The sequence below is a fragment of the Oryzias melastigma genome, linkage group LG4 (genome assembly GCF_002922805.2).
Source record: "Oryzias melastigma strain HK-1 linkage group LG4, ASM292280v2, whole genome shotgun sequence".
Taxonomy (NCBI): Eukaryota; Metazoa; Chordata; class Actinopteri; order Beloniformes; family Adrianichthyidae; genus Oryzias; species Oryzias melastigma.
Window position 1 is genome coordinate 2238418 of NC_050515.1, and position 19235 is coordinate 2257652.

At 40.5% G+C, this 19235-nt stretch overlaps 1 protein-coding gene across 3 annotated transcripts in view; it reads left to right on the forward strand.

The window, feature by feature from the left end:
* The window catches only part of cpamd8 (C3 and PZP like alpha-2-macroglobulin domain containing 8), a 65510-nt gene extending 46530 nt beyond the window's left edge, over positions 1-18980 (forward strand). Inside the window, exons 31-45 of one of the 3 annotated variants that reach the window (XR_002919932.2) lie at positions 1482-1647; positions 2533-2619; positions 2782-2918; positions 3015-3170; positions 3678-3740; positions 4873-5129; positions 5209-5296; positions 10361-10435; positions 10679-10784; positions 10913-11023; positions 11096-11308; positions 12750-12821; positions 17821-17995; positions 18068-18188; positions 18436-18980. Coding sequence is in view for 2 of the 3 variants with exons in the window: in XM_024278331.2 (XP_024134099.1) it covers positions 1482-1647; positions 2533-2619; positions 2782-2918; positions 3015-3170; positions 3678-3740; positions 4873-5129; positions 5209-5296; positions 10361-10435; positions 10679-10784; positions 10913-11023; positions 11096-11308; positions 12750-12821; positions 17821-17995; position 18068 (1707 nt within the window). In the remaining variant the exon portion in view is untranslated. Of the gene's footprint in view, positions 1-1481; positions 1648-2532; positions 2620-2781; positions 2919-3014; positions 3171-3677; positions 3741-4872; positions 5130-5208; positions 5297-10360; positions 10436-10678; positions 10785-10912; positions 11024-11095; positions 11309-12749; positions 12822-17820; positions 17996-18067 lie in introns of all 3 variants that reach the window. The other 2 variants (XM_024278331.2, XM_024278332.2) reach the window with 2 other exon arrangements.
* The last annotated feature ends 255 nt before the right edge of the window (positions 18981-19235 follow it).

Genomic DNA, 19235 nt, shown 5'->3' on the forward strand with positions numbered 1-19235 from the left:
TAACGTACTGTAGCTATTTAACAAGTGACGTGATAATTCCAGCAGATTCCGCCGCTTTTCTTCTTCAGAATCTGCTGGAATTATTAAGAATTGAAAAATTACAGTAAATCAAAGAACATAAACACTGGAGCTTCGGTGTTAAAGGGTTTATGCACATAATAGTATTTAGTCATAGACAAATATGAGATTAAAAATATCTCACTACGGTGGCCCTGAAAGGCCACAACACAGCGCTTTGAGTTCAACACTTCAGGGCCACCGTATCTCACTGACGTATTACGACTCATATATGTACAGTATATATATATTTCAGTTTTGTGTGGCTCAGTGGGCTAGGTGAAGGGCTGACACGCAGGAGCCCTGGGTTCGATTCCAGGGTTGTCCACTGATCTCCACCCAGATTGGGTCCTTAGGCAAGACCCTTGACGCTGCTGCCTAACTGGGTCCCTGTGCCCCTCAAGTACAGGGTTGTGTCAGGAAGGGCATCTGGTGTAAAAACTCTGCCAAATCACTGATGCTAAACAGTGGGTGCTGTTACGCTGTGGCGACCCCGGAAGGGATAAGCCGAAAGTGAACTACTACTACATATATATTTCAGTTTTGTATACATGAAGAGCAGCTCACAGTGAGCCACTTTTCTCACTTTCAACGAGAACTATGTTCAGCGGCTCCAGCCTGGGTCATGTGGAGACGTATCGCCGCATTCCTGATAGTTATGAAGATGGATGTTCTGGCAACCCGCCCACTCAAATTTGTTATGCTCCAGCGCTCTTAATGTAACGCCGAATCGTATCTGAACTCCTCCGAAGATTTAGGCTGACATGCAGCAGAGGCGGTTTAGCTTCATGAAAGACACTTTATTACTTGTTTACCATTCCATCCCATTTCTACTTTTACTTTAAGATATCCTAAAGGACTTTAAGGTAAAAATGTGTTTTTAGGAGAAAGTTAAAATATTTATAAAGTTGTTAATCTTCTGTTTTGCCTTCAACCTCTACTTGTCCAAATAGTTGGCTCATAATTTAGCATTTTCCAGCTTTGGTTCGCCTCCCTTCATCCGTCTTTTCCCTTTTTCTCCTCGTGTCCTGAAGGGATTCTCCTGAAAAATTTGCCCTTTTTACAGCTGATAAAGGCTGAAAAGGGATCCTTTACCTACAGCGAGATCTCCATCTCGCCTCCCATTGAATATGATTAAAAGATGAATATTGAAATTACAGTGGGTGAGTGTGGAGTTTCTTAGAGATGAGAGGGAAAGTCACATGTTTAGAAGATAAAAGCTTAAATCCTCATTGGTTAATGAAGTTAAGTGAAAAAGAAAAGAGCAAAGGGAGGTTTTTATGGCTGGAGCCACAAGGAAATAATTGATTGTGATCTAGTTTGTCCATAAATGATCTGAAAAATGAAGTGGAGGGAGCATGTTTCTGCTAATGGACAGATCCGCTCCAGGTGATGATAAAACGATCCTCCCTCGTCCGATACAGGAGGAGAAGGTGGCGGTTGCCAAAGCGAGGGACTTCCTGGAGAGCAGCTTGCATTCTGCGGACGACCCGTACACCACCGCTCTGTCTGCGTACACCTTGGCTCTGCTGCGCAGCCCGTACGCTCCTCTGGCTTTGCGCCGCCTTAACCACATGGCCATCACACAAGGTACTACTGCTCACCACACACGTGTGAACAGGTGATCGATGTTACATCCTGCTCTCTAATCTTTCAGCTGATTCTTGTAGATTTTTTAGTAAACACAACCTCTAGAAATTCTACTCCTTGTGTTTGATTAAGGTAAAGCTTTGGTTGCACATCTAATAGATGTGGTGGTGAGTAGTATTCACCACATACACCAAAAAAAAAAAGTGAAAAATTGTTCTAGTCCAGTGTTGGGATATATCGCGATACATATCGTATCATGAGACATGCATTATGATGTGTATTATTATACATGTCTCCCCATACGTACCATATTGTAAGACACACATCGTGATACTTTGTGTATTGTGATACATGTGTCACGATAAGTATCATTTTGTAAGACACACATCGTGATACTTTGTGTATCGTGATACATGTCTCGTGTTACTTATCGTATTGTAAGACACAAATATCATGATACTGTGTGTGTAACGATATATGTGTCAAGATAATTATCGTATTGTGAGACACACATCGTGTCGTGATACGTATCATATTGTGATACTTTGTGTATCGCGATACATGTATCGTAATACGTACCATATTGTACTTTGTGTATCAAGATACGTCTCATGATACGTATTGTATTGTGAGACACACATCGTGATAAATATACCGTGATACGATGTGCATTACGATACATGTTTTGTGATATGTACCGTATTGTGGGACACACATTGTGATACGTTTATCTTGATACTGTGTATCACGATACATGTCTCGTGATAAGTATTGTAAGACACACATCGCGATATGTATCGTATCGCCCGACTCTTTCCAATAAACACTCCTAGTGAAAACGTTGATGCAGAGGAATAAAAAGTCTCATTTAATCTGTGTCTGCAGATGGACTGACCCACTGGAGTCTGACGGGCAGCACTGTGACCGATGAAGACACCTTCATGGGCTTCAGTGACGGTCTCTCTCAGTCAGGTAAAAAAAATGGAAGCAGCCATTAGAAACTCATTTTTTGTTTTTTACATTTGAGTGTTTTAAAGGAAGAAGAGTCCCATTCTCCCTCTTTTATAAGGCAAAGTCACCCAAACATGAAAGTCTTGAATACACTCCTAAAAGTCCGTTTTTGTTCGATCTAAGTGGTGTCAGCAGAGGTGGAGATGACCGCCTACGGTCTTCTGACCTACACCCTCCTGGGGGACGTGGCCTCCGCCCTGCCTGTGGTCAAATGGCTCTCCCAGCAAAGGAATGCCTTGGGTGGCTTCTCCTCAACACAAGTAACTCCTTTTTTCCTTCCTGCTTTTATCACAACCTGTAACTGTTTTCAGTGGATGGTCCAGATCTTAAAGTGTGCCTTACCGGTCCTGTTCCAGGACACGTGTGTGGCTCTGCAGGCCTTGTCAGAGTACGCCATCTTGTCTTATGTAGGAGGGGTCAACCTGACCATCTCACTGGCGTCCACCAACCTTGACTTCCAGGAGACCTTTGAGCTAAACAAAGACAACAAGAAGCTGCTCCAGAGCGCCAAGGTAAACGCTGCATTTACTAAATCTTGGCTTTTGAATAATCGGGTATTTATGTACTTTTTTGGGGCTCATTAGTCAAGATGGATTATCAATCTGTGTTGGCAGAACTTCAAATTTACCATTAGATTAAGCTGCCATTAAAAAAAGGGAAAATAAAACATTTACTTTTTAAATGGGGTTCATTTTTATTACTGGCGGCGGCATAACGGAGTCCCGGCGTCAAACAGTAATCTCTGTGTTTAGCCGTTTGGCTCTTCTAAAGCCGTGACCTTTCCCATCTGCCAAACCAAACCAGGCTCACCTGGCCTGGATCTCCCAAAATGTTGGTTTAGCATTTCGTTGGCCCGTTTTCCCGCAAATAAACAAACTTAAAAGCTCCGTGGCATCCGTTCAGCGGTGCTGCTGGGAGGAAACGGCATACTTTGATCATCACTGGGGTCAGATTATTTGGGGGAAATACTTGATGAATGATTTCTAAGCTCCCTCTGGTGTTCTTTGTGTTCCTATCAGATCCCGAGTATCCCCACAGGCCTGTTTGTCAGCGCTAAAGGAGAAGGCTGCTGCCTCATGCAGGTATTTTACACCTTCAAGCTCATAAAAATGCACGTTAACTCTCTTTAATCACTCAAATGTCAGTAATTATGGTCTAACTGGCATATTAAAACCACAGCTAAATATGAGCATCCAGATTAGAAGCTGTTGTGGGAACTTGTACAGGAAATCTCTTTTGGCTCACATGTTTTGGCAGGATTTGGATACACAAACTTTATTTCCACCTGAACAAATTTGTGCTTCAGAAATTTATTTTAATTTATTTTAACTGGCAAGGTGCTTTCATTAATGTTCTGATGTACAATAGCAAGATGATAAAAGAAGATTTTGAAAAGTCATTACATTACATTAAATGTATACATATGTAAACATGTTTACATTAAATAATACATTATTTAAGTTTTGTCGTTTCTGCTTAGATTTTTAACATGTAAGCAAAAAATGTTTAAATGTTTACTGTCAGAAATGTTGTTCTTTAAATTTGTGTTCTTAATTTACAGTTAGTCAAATAAAAAACTCAAAACTTTGTTTTTTTTTGGTAAACTACAATAATGTTTTGAAGAAAACAGTTTAAAATGACTGAAAAAGATTTAGAGTTGTGTGGTTTGTGCCTCACATCTTAGAGAATGACAAGAAAAATCTCAGTTTATTCCAAAATTTTCTTTTACTATTATTTAATAAATAGATTCTATTGAATTTTTGTTTATATCTGAGAGTAAAAGGGAAAAAAATGATGGTGGAAAACCAAAATCTTCATGATAAAAGCGTCACGTTTGACTGTCTTGCATTTCTAATATAAGTAAAGCTGCTGCAGCAGGAGGAGCTTTTTTAACACAGGGTGGCTTTTATTTTGAAAAGAACTAAACAAGTTATCACTGTTTTAAACAGATTAATTATGGTCATTTTTAAGTTACATTTATGCATTAAATTGACAAAAAAATAAATATTGTGCTTTTTTTACGATAAAGTGAGACTTTGTGGCTCTGGTTGGGTTCTGGTCTGAAAGAAACTAGACTAAATGGCTCTTTTAGTGTGAAAGGTTGCAGACCTCTGGGCTAGATCAATGTGAGTTGAGTGAGCTTCAGCTCACCAGTCTGTGATTTTCTAATATTTAATTTTATGACAACAACCCTGCCTCTCTGTGTTTTTCCAGATTGATGTCTCTTATAACGTTCCCGATCCAGTCTCCAAACCAGCTTTCCACCTCAAAGTGGATCTGAAAGAGCCTTTTCAGGAGCGACACGCCCAGCCTCCGTCCACCTCCTCTCACCACACCGCCTCACGCTCCCGGAGCCGAGCGGACAACCGCTCCGAGCTGAACCGGAAACGGCGGGCGCCCATTGAGGACGACGATCCTTCAGCTCACAAGGACAAAATGGACTTTCGCATCTCCTTAGAAGTTTGCGCCAGGTACAAAGTAACTCTCACTCGAGATCTGAGATGCTTTGCAGACAATCATGGTTTTCCTGACCTCATTTTCTTTGTCTAGATGGCTCCATTCTGGCTCATCAAATATGGCCGTCATTGAGGTTCCAATGATTTCGGGTTTCCGAGCAGACATAGAAAGTCTAGAAAGGGTATGAGATCACACTGAATCACACTATTAAAGCTTCACCGACTAGAGCCACTATTATCTCGTTATAACGAGATTATGAAGAGTATACTGTAGAGCCCCTCCCTCCCGTTCCCGCTCTGAGACTCTGAGACTTAACCTGTTTTAAGTGTCTTTATTTTGTGGCTAGTAACAAAAACACCAGAAGAAAACAATCCACAAAAGTTGTTTTCAGTCTATTTTGATTTGTTGGTGGATCTACGCTCCTCAAACGTTTTATTTCCACCTTAATGTTCGACATTTTTTCTGACAAACTGCTTTATTTAGCTGCGGATGTTCGGAGCTCAGTGAACGCACCGGGCAGAAACCTCTGTCCTGTCAGGTGTTTTAGGGAAATACAGAGAGGGGGCTGGTGCATGAGATGGAATTAAGACATTTGAGGAGTGTAGATCCACTAATACATTTAAGAAACAGACAAAAAAACAACTTTTGTGGATGGTTTTCTTATGGTGTGTTTGTTGCTAGCCACAAAATAGTGCATCTTATTATAGCAAGAAAACAAAATGATTTTTGAGATAACGAGATAGTGCATCTCATTATCATGAAAAAACTAATTTATCTTTCTTAGGGATAACGATACATTGCATCATATTGTCAAGAGAAAAAAAACAGCTTTTTGTGATAACAAGATAGTGCATCTCATTATCATGAAAAAACTAAATTGTTTTTTTGTGATAACGAGATAGTGCATCTCATTATCATGAAAAACCAAATTGTTTTTTGTGATAACGAGATAGTGCATCTCATTATCATGAGCAAACTAATTTATTTTTCTTTGGGATAAGGAGATTGTGTATCTCATTATTATGAGAAAACAAAATGGTTTTTTGTGATAACGAGATTGTGCATCTCATTATCACGAGAAAACTAAATTGTTCTTTTTGTGATAACAAGATAGTTCATCTCATTATTATGAGAAAATTAATTTATTTTTCCTTGTGATGATGAGATTGTGCATCTCATTATCATGAAAAAACTAATTTATCTTTCTTAAGGATAACGAGACATTGCATCTCATTATCACGAGAAAAAAAAAGCTTTTTGTGATAACAAGATAGTGCATCTCATTATCATGAAAAAACGAAATTGTTTTTTGTGATAACGAGATAGCGCATCTCATTTTCATGAGGAAACTAATTTATTTTTCTTGATGATAATGAGATTGTGTATGTCATTTTCATGAGAATATTACGTTTGTTGTGATAACGAGATTGTGCATCTCATTATCATGAAAAACTAGATTATCTTTCTTAGGGAGAACGAGATAGTGCATTTCCTTATCATGAGAGAACAAATGTATTTTTCTTTGTGATCGCGAGAGTGCATCTCATAATCATTAGAAAACTAAGTTAGATTTTTGTTAAACCCCCGATAGTGCATCTCATTATCAAGAGAAAACTAAATTAGTTTTTATGTGATAACTAGGTAGTGGATCTCGTTATCACGAAAAAGTAGGGCAGGCCCTTTTCAGCGTCCGTAACTTTCCACCTTTGTTACATTCTTTTGCAATCTCAAATCAAGGTCAAATCAAAGACATGAAAATGACAGATCTTCTATGATGTTACTCACCAGATATTGAACAGCTAAAATGAAGCCTGACGTTTAATGCGCATTGACCAGAATTGACTCCGCCCAAGTTACCTAAAGCGGTAAAAGGGTGGGACTAAGAAAACTCTTTTAACTTTTTTCACTTTACCTATGGACTAGTAAAAAAGTTAATAAACGCATTGAGCTAACACTCCAAATTCCCCCATACCCCTACATTTATACATCTAAACGGAGAGATTTATGGAAAAAAAATGCTGTCTTTAAATTTCGATGTCACTATCACTTGATGACATCATCAGTAATTGTCGGTCATCTACGTTAGCACGTAGCTGCTAGCGCTTCAAAAATCCATAAGAACATTAGTTTTACAACTTTAAAAAGTCATGCAAATACAAAAATATTTACATGTCACAAACATTAATAAAATCCTTACATTTAAATGTAAAACTTAAGTATTTCTGAAACCAGTACAGTTTCAGAAGTTCCTACAATTAGAGCAATAGGGCGGAGCCTGAGGGGTAGGGAAGCAGTTCGGAAAAATACAGTAAATAAAGGCTTTTTATGCCTTAAATATATATTTTTAACATTGGAATCAAAGCTTAAGTATTTATTTCTGACTCTAGATTCTAGTGGTCTTTTTAGGAATATCTGCTAATGTGTCACATTCAAGAGTTGGAAGGTAAAGGATTGAAAAATATGTTTCTGGATTTAGTAGTTATCGTTTACAAACAACCTAGAGAAGAGACTGCAGTACCCTGATGATCTGGGGAGCGCCGGGGAAGGTTTTGGTTGGATGGTTTTAACTGGAAAAAAGTTGAGGTCAAATTTCAAGATATAATTCAGGTCGGCTCCGTCGTCTGCAAGAAGCGTGTCCCTCATTAGCAGATTGTAACAGGGCCTTAAACTGCAGCAACAAAAGTCACCTCTGTGACTTGCAGCAGAAACACTGAAGTTGCTCACATATTTATAAGAATGTCACCTCAGGTTACCCCAGTTAAAGCTCATTTTATACCCCTACTGCCTTCCCGTGAGTTTTACTGCTGCCGGCTCCACATTCCTCCATTTACGGTGACAAGTTCCACTTCTGCATTCCAGCCCAGTTGCTGTTTGTTCATAGATGCTGCCAAAAAATGAACGATTAGTCCAGTTAACTAGTTAGCTAGTCTAATAATATCAGTTTCCAACCTAATTTTAGATTTTGTGAGTATATGCGGTCAAAAAAATCCTTTAAAAGCAGTTTTACAGGGTGTGTGTGAGAAAAAGAGAGAGATTGAGGAACGATGTAAACATGCATGCGAGTATCTTGGTGGCGCCAGCTCAGGCTGAGCACCTCATAAACCCTCGCCGTCTAATGGCTGCTACCTTTGACAAAATAAAATCCTGTGTGAGGAAAACTCATTTTGGTAAAAACATGGAAATCCAAAGTAATAAATAATATGACCATCACATGCACATTTGCGAAAAAGACTTTGTAATGATCGAAAACCCTTAGAAGATACAACAGACAAAAACGTATAGAAAACAGAAAAGAGTCTTTGATTTACGGCGTGGCAGTAAGGGGCGTGTCTTTGCCTTTCACCTCACGGTAGATGGTTGATTATAGTCTGGAAAAGCAGATATCCGAAGACATAGATGTGGATTTCCACTCGATCATTTAAAGCTGCATGTCTGGTTCTGTTCGGGTCACTAAGCTTAGACAAACACCAAAACTATGATTTATCTTTTGTGTCCCATACATCCTACATGCAGAATGGAGTCCATACTTCAGTCACCTTTATTTACCTGTATGGGGTTGCCCTGTACAGGTGCTGCAGTTTTTGGGACCCATGGAGGGTTGCAGACAACCTTTGCTACATTACACTAGCCTGTTAGCATCGTCCAGGATACGTAAAGAGCGACGCCATATTGGACATGTCAGTAAACGAGACGTGCTTAGCAGATACAGTCGAATTACCATAAAATGCTTCATTTTGGTTCAGTTTTAAAAGGAAAAAACTCATCACAGAAATAAGACCCAGGCTGTGCTGTTAATGTTTTTGTACAAAGTGCAACAGATGAATGACATTTTTAACTTTTAGAGAATAAAAACATTATTTAGGAAGCAACGTATTCCCTAATGCAGGAGTGTCAAACTCCTCAGACAAGGGACCAAAATAAAAAACACAACTTAGGTCACGACTGAACAGGATAAAGATTTATTAAACACTCTAAAACTACATTTTTAAAACTTCAAAACGGTAACTTTTAACATAATTAGGAGCTTGACAGCAGCTGAATTTGGCCGCTGAAGATGCTGATATTGATAGCTAAAAACCCTGAAGCTGAAAGCTGAAAACGCTAAAGCTGATAGCCAGCTAAAATATTAGCTAAATGCTAAAATTTGGCTAAAAAACAAACAAAAAAGAACTTAGCTTAGCCAAAACAGCTAGCATGTAGCTGAAATATTATGTAAACTTCAAAATAGAATAAAAAACTGAAAAAATCCTAAATTAGTCAAAACAGCTAGCGTGTTGCTACAATATTAGCTAAACTCTAAAATAGCCTAAAAACTCTTAATAAATGCCAAAATACTCCATAAAGCTAGCAGAATGCCCATTTTTAAAACTTTAAAACCGTAAGTTTTTAACGTAATTACGAATAATGAAAAGGCAGGAATATTTTTCCAGAATAAATCAACTCAAACCTTAAATAACTTTCAATATTTTACTCTCAAAAAATAAAAATATATTTTGTCAAAATTATACAAGTTAAAAATAAGCGTAAAATAAGATCGGGCCATTAATAACCATAAAATGATCAAATGTTTCAAGATTTACATGAGCTGGTCTCCCTATCCGTTTATAGACGGGTCTGTGGGTAGTCAACATCCTTCAGGTTCTTGAACAGTCAGAACTGACTGGGAACCGTGTCCCCCCTCTCTGGATTTCAAAAGCAGGTCAGACACCATGCTAACTGTCTTTTCCAACAGTTAACATGATGTTACCAATTTCGTATAGTAAAAACCTAATAAATATAAACATTTTACAAAAAATAAATTATACATTTTTTCACCTGAAAAAAGTTTCAAACCTAATTCCACATCGTGGTGTATATCCGCATCAGTTAACCCTGGTTTATCCCAGAGACTTCTGGGAAGTTTCCAGGGCAATGGGTTTTGGAATTGTAGATTCGAATAACTCTATAAAAAAGCAAACGCACTTTATAGTTCATCATGTGGGGATTAGTGAAGGAATTGGAACACTACCTATATCTTAAAAAGGTTTCCTCCCATTATGGGGAGAATACGACCACACAGTTTCATTCATAAAAGTTGCTGTCTTTGCTGCTACATTTATGAATCGACCTGAATGGCCAATGTTGCAGCGATCAGCTATTTTTTTTAAACGAAATTAAAACTAGTTTAAGCATAAAGCTAAATGCTCAGTTCTGTTATTATCAGGACTTTTCTCAAACTGATCAACCGCTTTAACCTCCTCGACAGATACTGATGGACAAGCGGGTGGGCCTGAAGAGATACGAGCTGGACGGGAGAAAAGTGTTGCTCTATTTTGATGAGGTGAGTTTAACACAATCTGACATTAAAAAGATTAAAGCAATAAAATACTTTGATGGCCTCAAGTTCTTAAGAAATTGTTTTTTAAAGCAATAAGAATGTTATTTCATCACTTTTATCATTGTTTTGTCTGTTTTCTGAGGGTGTGAAAACAGACAGCAGTGTTGACACAGGGGTGGAAGGGGGCGGGGCTTCAGTTCAAAGGGCAGGTGAGCTCATGTGTCTGTGGGCGTGGCCTTTTCTCAGATTCCCAGTCAATGTATGACATGTGTGGCCTTCCAAGCCGTCAGGGAATTCATTGTGGGCAAGACGGCGCCTGTTCCGGTCAAGATCTACGACTACTACGAACCAGGTGTGCACCTGAAGAGTGACGTTCTTGCTGGTCAAAGCACCAACAGAATAATAACTCGTGCAATTGAAAAAAAAATATAATTTGAAATATGGAGAGCCTCATTCATTGAATGTCTTCTTGTCGCCCAGCATTCGAGGCCACCAGGTTCTACAATGTTAGTGAGAGCAGCCCACTGGCCCGTGAGCTGTGTGATGGACCCACCTGCAATGAAGTGGAGAGTTCAACCAATCGGTGGATAGGTGGGCCGTATGTGCTGTAGCCCTTGACTGGCATTTCTAATACTCTTCTAAAAAAATGCCAATTTCCTGCAGGTTTCGTGCAACCAAACCAGTGCAACAACGTGTTCGGCTGCCTGGAGGAGGAGCAGTTTGAGCGCTGCACCTGCTACAGAGACTGCGGCTACGATGGCGAGCCGGTGTGCGGGTCGGATGGGCAGCTCTACCAAAACCAGTGTCAAATGGAGGTCTTTGCCTGTCGAAACGGGACACGCATCAGAGAGGTTTCTGTGTCCCAGTGCCCTCCTGGTAAGAGTCTTCACACGGCACCTCGTTTAGAAAAAAATCTGAATCGAATCAATTCTGGAAATGATTATTGATACCCAGCACTCATTTATTGTTTTTATTAAAACATTTTTCTGAATTTTTTCTTGGAAGATTACAGAAATCAATAATTTAAAATTTGTCTATTTGTGGGTTTCTTGAGAACCGTACATGTTTACGTTTAGACTGTCATTGTAACACTTGTTTTCCTGGGTTACGTAACCTGTACTGGCCGTGTTCTGGGGTTCGGTCCGCGTCCGTACCCCTGATTTAACAGCCAGCACGTCAAAAAATGATGAAAAAATGTCAATATTTTTACGAGGAGAAGTCCTTAACCAAACGTCAATATGTGACGACTTGGGAATGTGTCGAAAAATGCTGTTCGAAAAATATCAAAAGCTCCAATCGGTAGCCCTCAAGCTCCCGGCTCTGCTCCATTCCGATACATCCACTTGTAGATGACTAGATCCATGAACGTCTTTGTTTTCCTCATTGGCCTGGAATCTGACGCATAACTGTATGGCTGGATAACTCCGATATTCCTCGCCACTTTTGGTGCACCGGTTCAGGTGTGAGGGGCTGTAAGCTACCATGAAAGCAGAAGGATGATGGGATGTGGGGGTGGGCTTACTCTGCGCCAAAAGTCCCGCCCACAGCTGAAAGTCAAATGTCTAAAGAACTCCTTCTGCTCTGCAAAAACTATGTCCCAGAAAATAACAGTTTGAAAAAAAGGCTAAAAACAAGATAATGATAATTAAAAGAGGACTGAGAACGCTTTGAAAATAGATCAAAAGAAGGTCGGAGAGGGTCTTTGAGGAGGGGATGTGTCAGTGTGGGTACATAACTCAAAGATGCTGGTGTAGTGGGCTTTGATTTGAACACGTGGATGCCGTCATGCGTGGACCGTGATGGACACAGCTGTTCAGGTGGACCAGCTCTTGGTGGAGACGGTGACACCGCCTGTCCCCGATGCCTCTCTGACTCACTGTATTACAGGGCTGCCTCCAAATGACAGAGTGCTTTTGTCCATCCTTTGAAATCGTCGTCACATTCCTTTCCGACGCAGAGCCCAACAACAAAGCAGCCTTCATGTCGGGGAGCAGATTGGGAAAAAAAGCATAAACAAAACTTTGGTGGGAAAAGATCTCTGTCTTGTGCCAAGTGGTTCAAGCTGCAGAGCATCAAAGTGATTGTAGGTTTTTGAAGAGCTCCCTGATCTTATTTGCGAATCATGCCAACATCTCTTATGAAAAAGAAGAAGGGTAGATGTGTTTTTACCCGAGATCATCGCTCTTCCAGGAAAAGTTGCTCAATGGGTGGAGAACACCTGCAAGAAGTATTTAGATTACACAACACTTGAGACTATCAAAGTGTTTGTTTAGTAAGATGCATATATGTTTATTTAAGTGTGTTTTTGTATTCCCAGTGGAAACGACCGGAGACGGTCATCCAGCAGCAAACCAGGACACGGGGCAACCATCGGTTCCAGTCAACGCGGGTAACTACATTTACCACAGTCCTTCTGATTAGACTTCTACGTTATTTCACCATCAATAATCATTCTTGGTTAGTGATTCTCCTGCTCCTTTCTGTACGTTTTTCACCATGAAAAAATCACACTTTCAGCAATTCCACAATTCTTTGTATCAAAATGTCCAGCTTGTTCAGGACATTACTGCTTGTATTTTTGGAATTTATAGTTTTTGAAATATTGAGCAAAATATGCCCCATAGGAAATGAATAAGAAAGTCTTCAAATGTCAACATTTTTTGTATATTAGCAACAAACCTTTAACTATATTCATGGGATATGTTTTCATTTTTTCAATGTTCAAAATATTTGGAATTTATTACGTTTTTTAGGAACGTTTTGGCTAATTTGTTATCTACTGTGTTTTTTTAGGCTATTTTAGAGCTTAGCGCCTATTTTAGCAACATGCTAACGTTTTTGGCTAATGTAATTTACTGAATAATTTTTGGCTATTATGGAGTTTAGCTAGTGTTTAAGCAACGAGCTAGCTTATTTGGCTAATCTGCTATCTACTGAGGATTTGTTTAGGTTAATTTGAAATGTAACTTATATTTTAGCAATATGAAAACGTTTCTGGCTAATTGGTTATCTACTGTCTTTTCTTTTTCTTTTTTTTTCTCGTTATTTTAGAGTTTACCTTCTATTTTAGCAGTAAGCTAATGTTTTTTGCTAATTTGTTATTTACGTGGCTACTTTGGAGTTTTTTTTTATTTTAGCGACATGCTAACATTTTTGGCTAATTTGCTATCTACTGGGGTTTTCATGGGCTAATTTAGAGTTCAGCTTCTATTTTAGCGACATGCTAACATTTTTGGCTAATTTAATTTACTGTGGAATTTCTGGCTATTACAGAATTTAGCTAGTGTTTAAGCAACAAACTAGCTTTTTTGGTTATTTTGCGATCTGCAGAGTTTTTTTTTTGGCAAATTTAAAGTTTACTTAATATTTTAGCAATATGCTAACATTTTTGGATAATTTGTTATCTGCTGAGGTTTTTTGGCTGATTTTGATTGAAGCTATTTTAGCAACAGGCTAACATTTTCACCTAATTTAGTTTACTGAGAATTTTAAGCTATTTTGGAGTTTAGCTAGTATTCAAGCAACAAGCTAGCCTTTTTGGCTAATTTGGCATATATTGAGGTTTTTTTGGGCTAATTTGGAGTTTAGCTCACACAATAAAAATGTTTGCAAAATTTTTAAATATTAAAGATTTTTAAGCAATTTTACTACAATTTTTCAGAAATTTAGGTCACCTTCAGCGCTCTTTCATAGTTCTTTAACTACATTTCCAGTCTTTTAGCATATTTAACATTTCGCAAATAGTTGCATTTATAGCAAATACCTTCACCAATTAAAGTAGATTTTTTAGCGTTATTTGAGGTAATACAACTTCTCTAGTTTATGTTTGTGATTATCTTTAGTAGTTATTCCTCCTTGATTCAATAGAAACTTTTGAAGCCAGCAGCCTCTCCTTTTGATTTTCTAAATCTTTACAATGTGCATCCATTCATTTCCATCTGGATTAGTTTAGGACACTTTTCCTTTCTGTGAATCACTATGTCTGTAAACAGGTACATAAACCAAACGGGGTTTTCCTGCAGAAAACAGATGGTTTTTTTTTTGCTAGAAAAGGTAAAATGACAGATTTAGAGAATAAAAGGCTGGAATTGCTCTTTTTTTGGAGTGGGGAGAGTTGAGAACTGAAACAATGTGACGGCTTGACAGAGGAAAAAAAGGAATGGGGTCAAAAGGGAGCCGGGATGAAAGGAGTAAAGGTGAGGAGAGTGAATAGGTGGGGCGTGTGGCGGTGCATTCCCCGGCGCCACATCACGTCTACAATCTTGCAGGTACGGGGGCAGATGTGTTTGTTGGAGCACTTGTTTGGGTTGTGCACGGATGGGGGATGCAGTTTATTGAAAACATTTTTTAAAAAGAGGTACCTCTACGCCCAAAAAGCTGCCACATGTGATGCATGGGGGGAGGTGCCATGCAGATAATATTAGAGCTCACCTGTGCACAGGTGTGTGGCGCTCGGTGTGGAGCTACCTGTGCTGACTTGTTTTTGTCTGCGACTCCGAGTAGCTGCAGCTCATAAAGCAGCTTTCAGTCAAAGGTCTGTTTGGTTGAAAAAAAAAGTGAAAAGCCTCCCCATCACCAAAGGAATGCTACTTCTCACATCCATCTAAATATGCTTGTTAGCACAAGCAAAGCCGGCTGCACACACAAAAGGGAGCAAACAGAGCCGGGCTGGCTGGAAGGAATCAGAACTGTAAAACTGCTGTCATTCAAAAGCATTAAAGTGCCGAGGATGTGCCCGCTCGGTGCACTGAGAGTGCAGGAGGTGAAGGCGGGCTGTGCCAAGGAGCTGACGGTGAAGGACGCTGAAGCTCTGGAATTAGCTGCTCGTGCAAACTTGTCTTTTAGTAAACATGTGAGCTTCTTATTTATGGTTCAGTTGTTATGGTGAACCTTCATGAAACATTCAAAGATCCAAATCTGGGTGACATGAGCATTAATAAGGTATAGAAAAGACCACATTCCTATTGGATTCTCTTCAAAGCAAAGTGGGACCCCTACTGGACAAATGTAGGTACTCCTTCCATCCATCTTCAGAACCAAAGAATCCCTTTGATTCAAAATTAATGACATTTTTGCTCATGCCTTAAAATACACACATTTTTTAGTTGACTTCGACTAACTTTACCAGTTTTCTATTCAGACTGGAGTTGGAACCGACTGGAACCGGTCTCACTCTGATTCTTTGACACATTCTCACTCCCAACACGCCATAGATGGACGTATGGTTTTGATCCCCTCCGCGTCACTTTTTGAGGTTTTGCATGTCCACAACTCATATTTTTTTTAAATCTGCTGGCTGTTCCCATTAAATCAGGGGTCCCCAACTTCTGGGCCACCAACTGGTACCGCTTGGTACTGGTCCACAGACAGGGGTCCCAACCACGCTGAGGCGGACCAAACCAAGCGTCCATATAGAATTCTGTAGTTTTAAGCATCCCGTTCAGAGACTCTTGAGGCATTTTACCCTCCAATCAGACGAGCATCAAGTTTAAAAAGTACACACAACAACACAAATCTAAACAAATACAATTCAATTCAATGACAAATTGTCTTGTCCAGTCATTTGTGTCACATCTAGTTGGTTATAAATGCGTTAGAAACGGCCTGTTTGTGAGTATTATTTTACTTTAGTGACCATCCAGTTCTGCACCACCTCGGCGGACGTAGTGCAGGGTGGAGCGGTCGATCTCTGTTGATAGTAAGATCTCAGGTTCGAACCCTACATTCCTCCTGGTGGTTATGTGTTAGCACCAGCAGTGTGAATGGACAAGCCTTGTGGCCTTGTGGTAGAGTGTCCACCCTGAGACTGGAGGGTCGTGAGTTCAAATCCAGGTTGAGTCACACCACAGACTCTAATGACCAATGCCACGCTGTTTGACACTCAGCATTAAAGGTGGATTGGGGGGTTAAACCAGGGGCACCACTAGGGATTTTTGGCCCCATGAGAATAATTTTTATAGGGCCCCTAACACAATGGCAAATTTGGATTGCTTTGTGGGCCCCAAGAATCAGCCACCTTTACCCCCCTATTCAGAACCTCAGGGTTAAACCACCAAATATTTCCCGAGCGCGGCTGTGTCTGCAGTTCACCACTCCTCCAGGAGATGGGTCTAATGCAGAGAACAAATTTGGGACAACTAATGGGACTTCAACTTTTAAGCATTGGTGAATGGGACAGTCACGGTAAAGTTCTTTTGGGCCTGACGGTGGTATAGTGCTATTAAAGTATAAACTATTTACCATCTCAAAAGCCTCGTTTCCATTATAAAATACACCCATTAGACAGTACTGAACTGTACCTCCTAGGGGCCCCCATTGGTTGTAGGTCCATTGAAAAGTGGAACGGTTAGGGCGGAGCCGCCGTTGCCACCCGCTGATTGTCAGAAAGTGATGATAGAATTAGAACGCACCAGTATAGCGCTCATTTAAGCTAACTCTTCCAACGTTTGTACCATTTTGGATTTTGTTGTTTCCTGTTGTCACATGTCTATATTGATAATAGGAAGGCCTCGTCTGCGGTGGAACTGACGTTCCTTCCTGCTGGATGACCTTCATTGTTGTTGCTTTTCTAGTTGTTGTAGTATAATTCAGTTCAGTTTTATTAAATTGCCCAATATCACAAACAAATTGCCTCATTGAGCTTCAGACCAGTCTGTCATCAAATATAAACAAAAGCTAACTGCCAAACTAAACGGACCGAATAAAACTGGTTATCCCTGCTCTTAGGCCCTCCCTCTAAGGAAAAACTCCTAAAAAACCTGACTTGAGGACAAAAGAAGAAACCTCAGGGATGTCCACATGAGGGAGAGATCTTCTCTTAGGACGGACAGGCGATGAACCAGGATGTTAAAGAAGAATTAGCTTACTTAACTCTACAACTACATGTTTGAATAGTGTAGCAGATGGGCTTCATCCAGATGGGCTGGAGGAGAGCTGAGGATTTGAGACGTGCCAGAGGCGAGGTCCACTGCCAAAAACAGATGAGCCACCTGGAATCTCTCCCAGTCCAAGACGCGCAGCAAGCCAGTGGCGAGGTCCACTGCGACGAACCTCCTGAAAACTGAAGTCTCTCGCGTTCTCCCTGGAGGGGAGTGGGAAGTGGGAGTGGGACAACATATGAATCAGACTGCACCAACAGAGCCACGCAGGACTAATTGAGAAATAAATAATAGAGGAGAAGAGGAGTAGATGATAATGGAGGACAGAACCCCAGTGCACCAAACTTTCCCCAACTTCTATCTTCTAGCAGCCTTCTATGTTAATATGTAGAGAATCTACATATTTTTAGCATATCAAGCATGATAAGTATACACGCTAGCGGTCTACACCACGCACGCACCATGAAAACCAACCGCTCAGTGACATTTGCTAATCCTGTTTGATTGTAGGTGAGGAGGAGCAGGGCTCCGTGGCAGAGGCCTCCTACTACTCCTACGAGTACGACTCCGACTCCGAGCCTTTCCTGGCGGATGCAGAAGGAGGCGACCGCGTTGAGCCCAAGATGTTCCTTCCAGCCGACGCCCAGCTCGCCGTGATGGACACAAAAAGCATCCCTGAGCGATGGTACGTTCAAGCACTCCTCTTCCTAAACCGGCGATGAAACCTCACGAGTGTCCTTGTTGTTGTCGTCCTCAGAAATGTCCCGTGAAGCTCCGCCCTCCTCCAAACTGTATCATACTTGTGAATAAGCTCATGAATGAAACGAGGAGCCGAGGACTCGCCTGGAGGAAGAGTTTGCTCTCAGAGAATGTGTGATGTATGTGTGTTCTTGTGTGCAACCGGATGATTGTGAAATGTCAAAATGATGATTAAGATAGAAAGCTCTAGATTTGTATTTATCATCATCTACACTCCTAGTCACCAATAAGCACCGTAGCGTTTTGTTTTATTCACTGTTATCTTCACTAGAAGAAATAATCACATATTTATGTTTGTAATTACACCTGATGTTAAGCAAACATGTTGTTATATTTTCTATCTGTGGTATTTATTTGTATCTACAGGTCATATTTGTTATTTTGTGATGATGTTTCCTGTTCAGTCGACTAATTCCCCCGCGGTCGAGTCGAAGAGCGTGTTCCGTTGTGGCGAGCTTTAACCCGATTCCTGAAAGTTTGAGGAAATTCTCGTGACGGTTTGATGCAGGAAACAAAACACAGATGCTCACCAGATGCTTTACCGGAACATGCGCTGATGTGTTTTTCATTTTCAAGATTTTTTGAATTTTTCTGTCAGTTTATCATCGCAGGAGAGAGGAGAAACATAAGTTGGGAGGGGAGAGAAGACCTCAGGCTCCGCTGAAAGCCAGGACTTTGCATTTACCGGGGAGGTTCTTTTGGACCGCAGCAGCGTCTCTGAAGCTTTCATGACAGGATCGTCATCCGTTCTCTTGTGGTTTGATTGTACAGTTCATAAGCTATTTTATTTTTGTTCAGTTTTGATCATTTTAAATTATGTAAATGTACCAAATTGAAATACATACCAACCCTGATCTATTTCAAACATGGTTTGTAAAAGACGAATGAGAATAAAATGTATAAACACTGAAGGTGTTCTGCAGAAGTTCTGGACCACGACGACCAGATCGTCTTCACGATCCTACTTTCTTTATGCAACTTTTATCAAAGAAATGGCCCCTCAGCTTGGGGGGCCCTGGCTCGTGCGTGGGGTTGGGAGATGCCCAGAACTTCCTGGGGGTGATAGGCTGCTCGTCTGGGGCTGGAGGGGCTCTCCGGGGGTGGGGCCCTGTGCTAGGTTCCTTGCCGCGGCGTGGGGCTTCGTGCTGACCCCCCTGGCGCAGCGT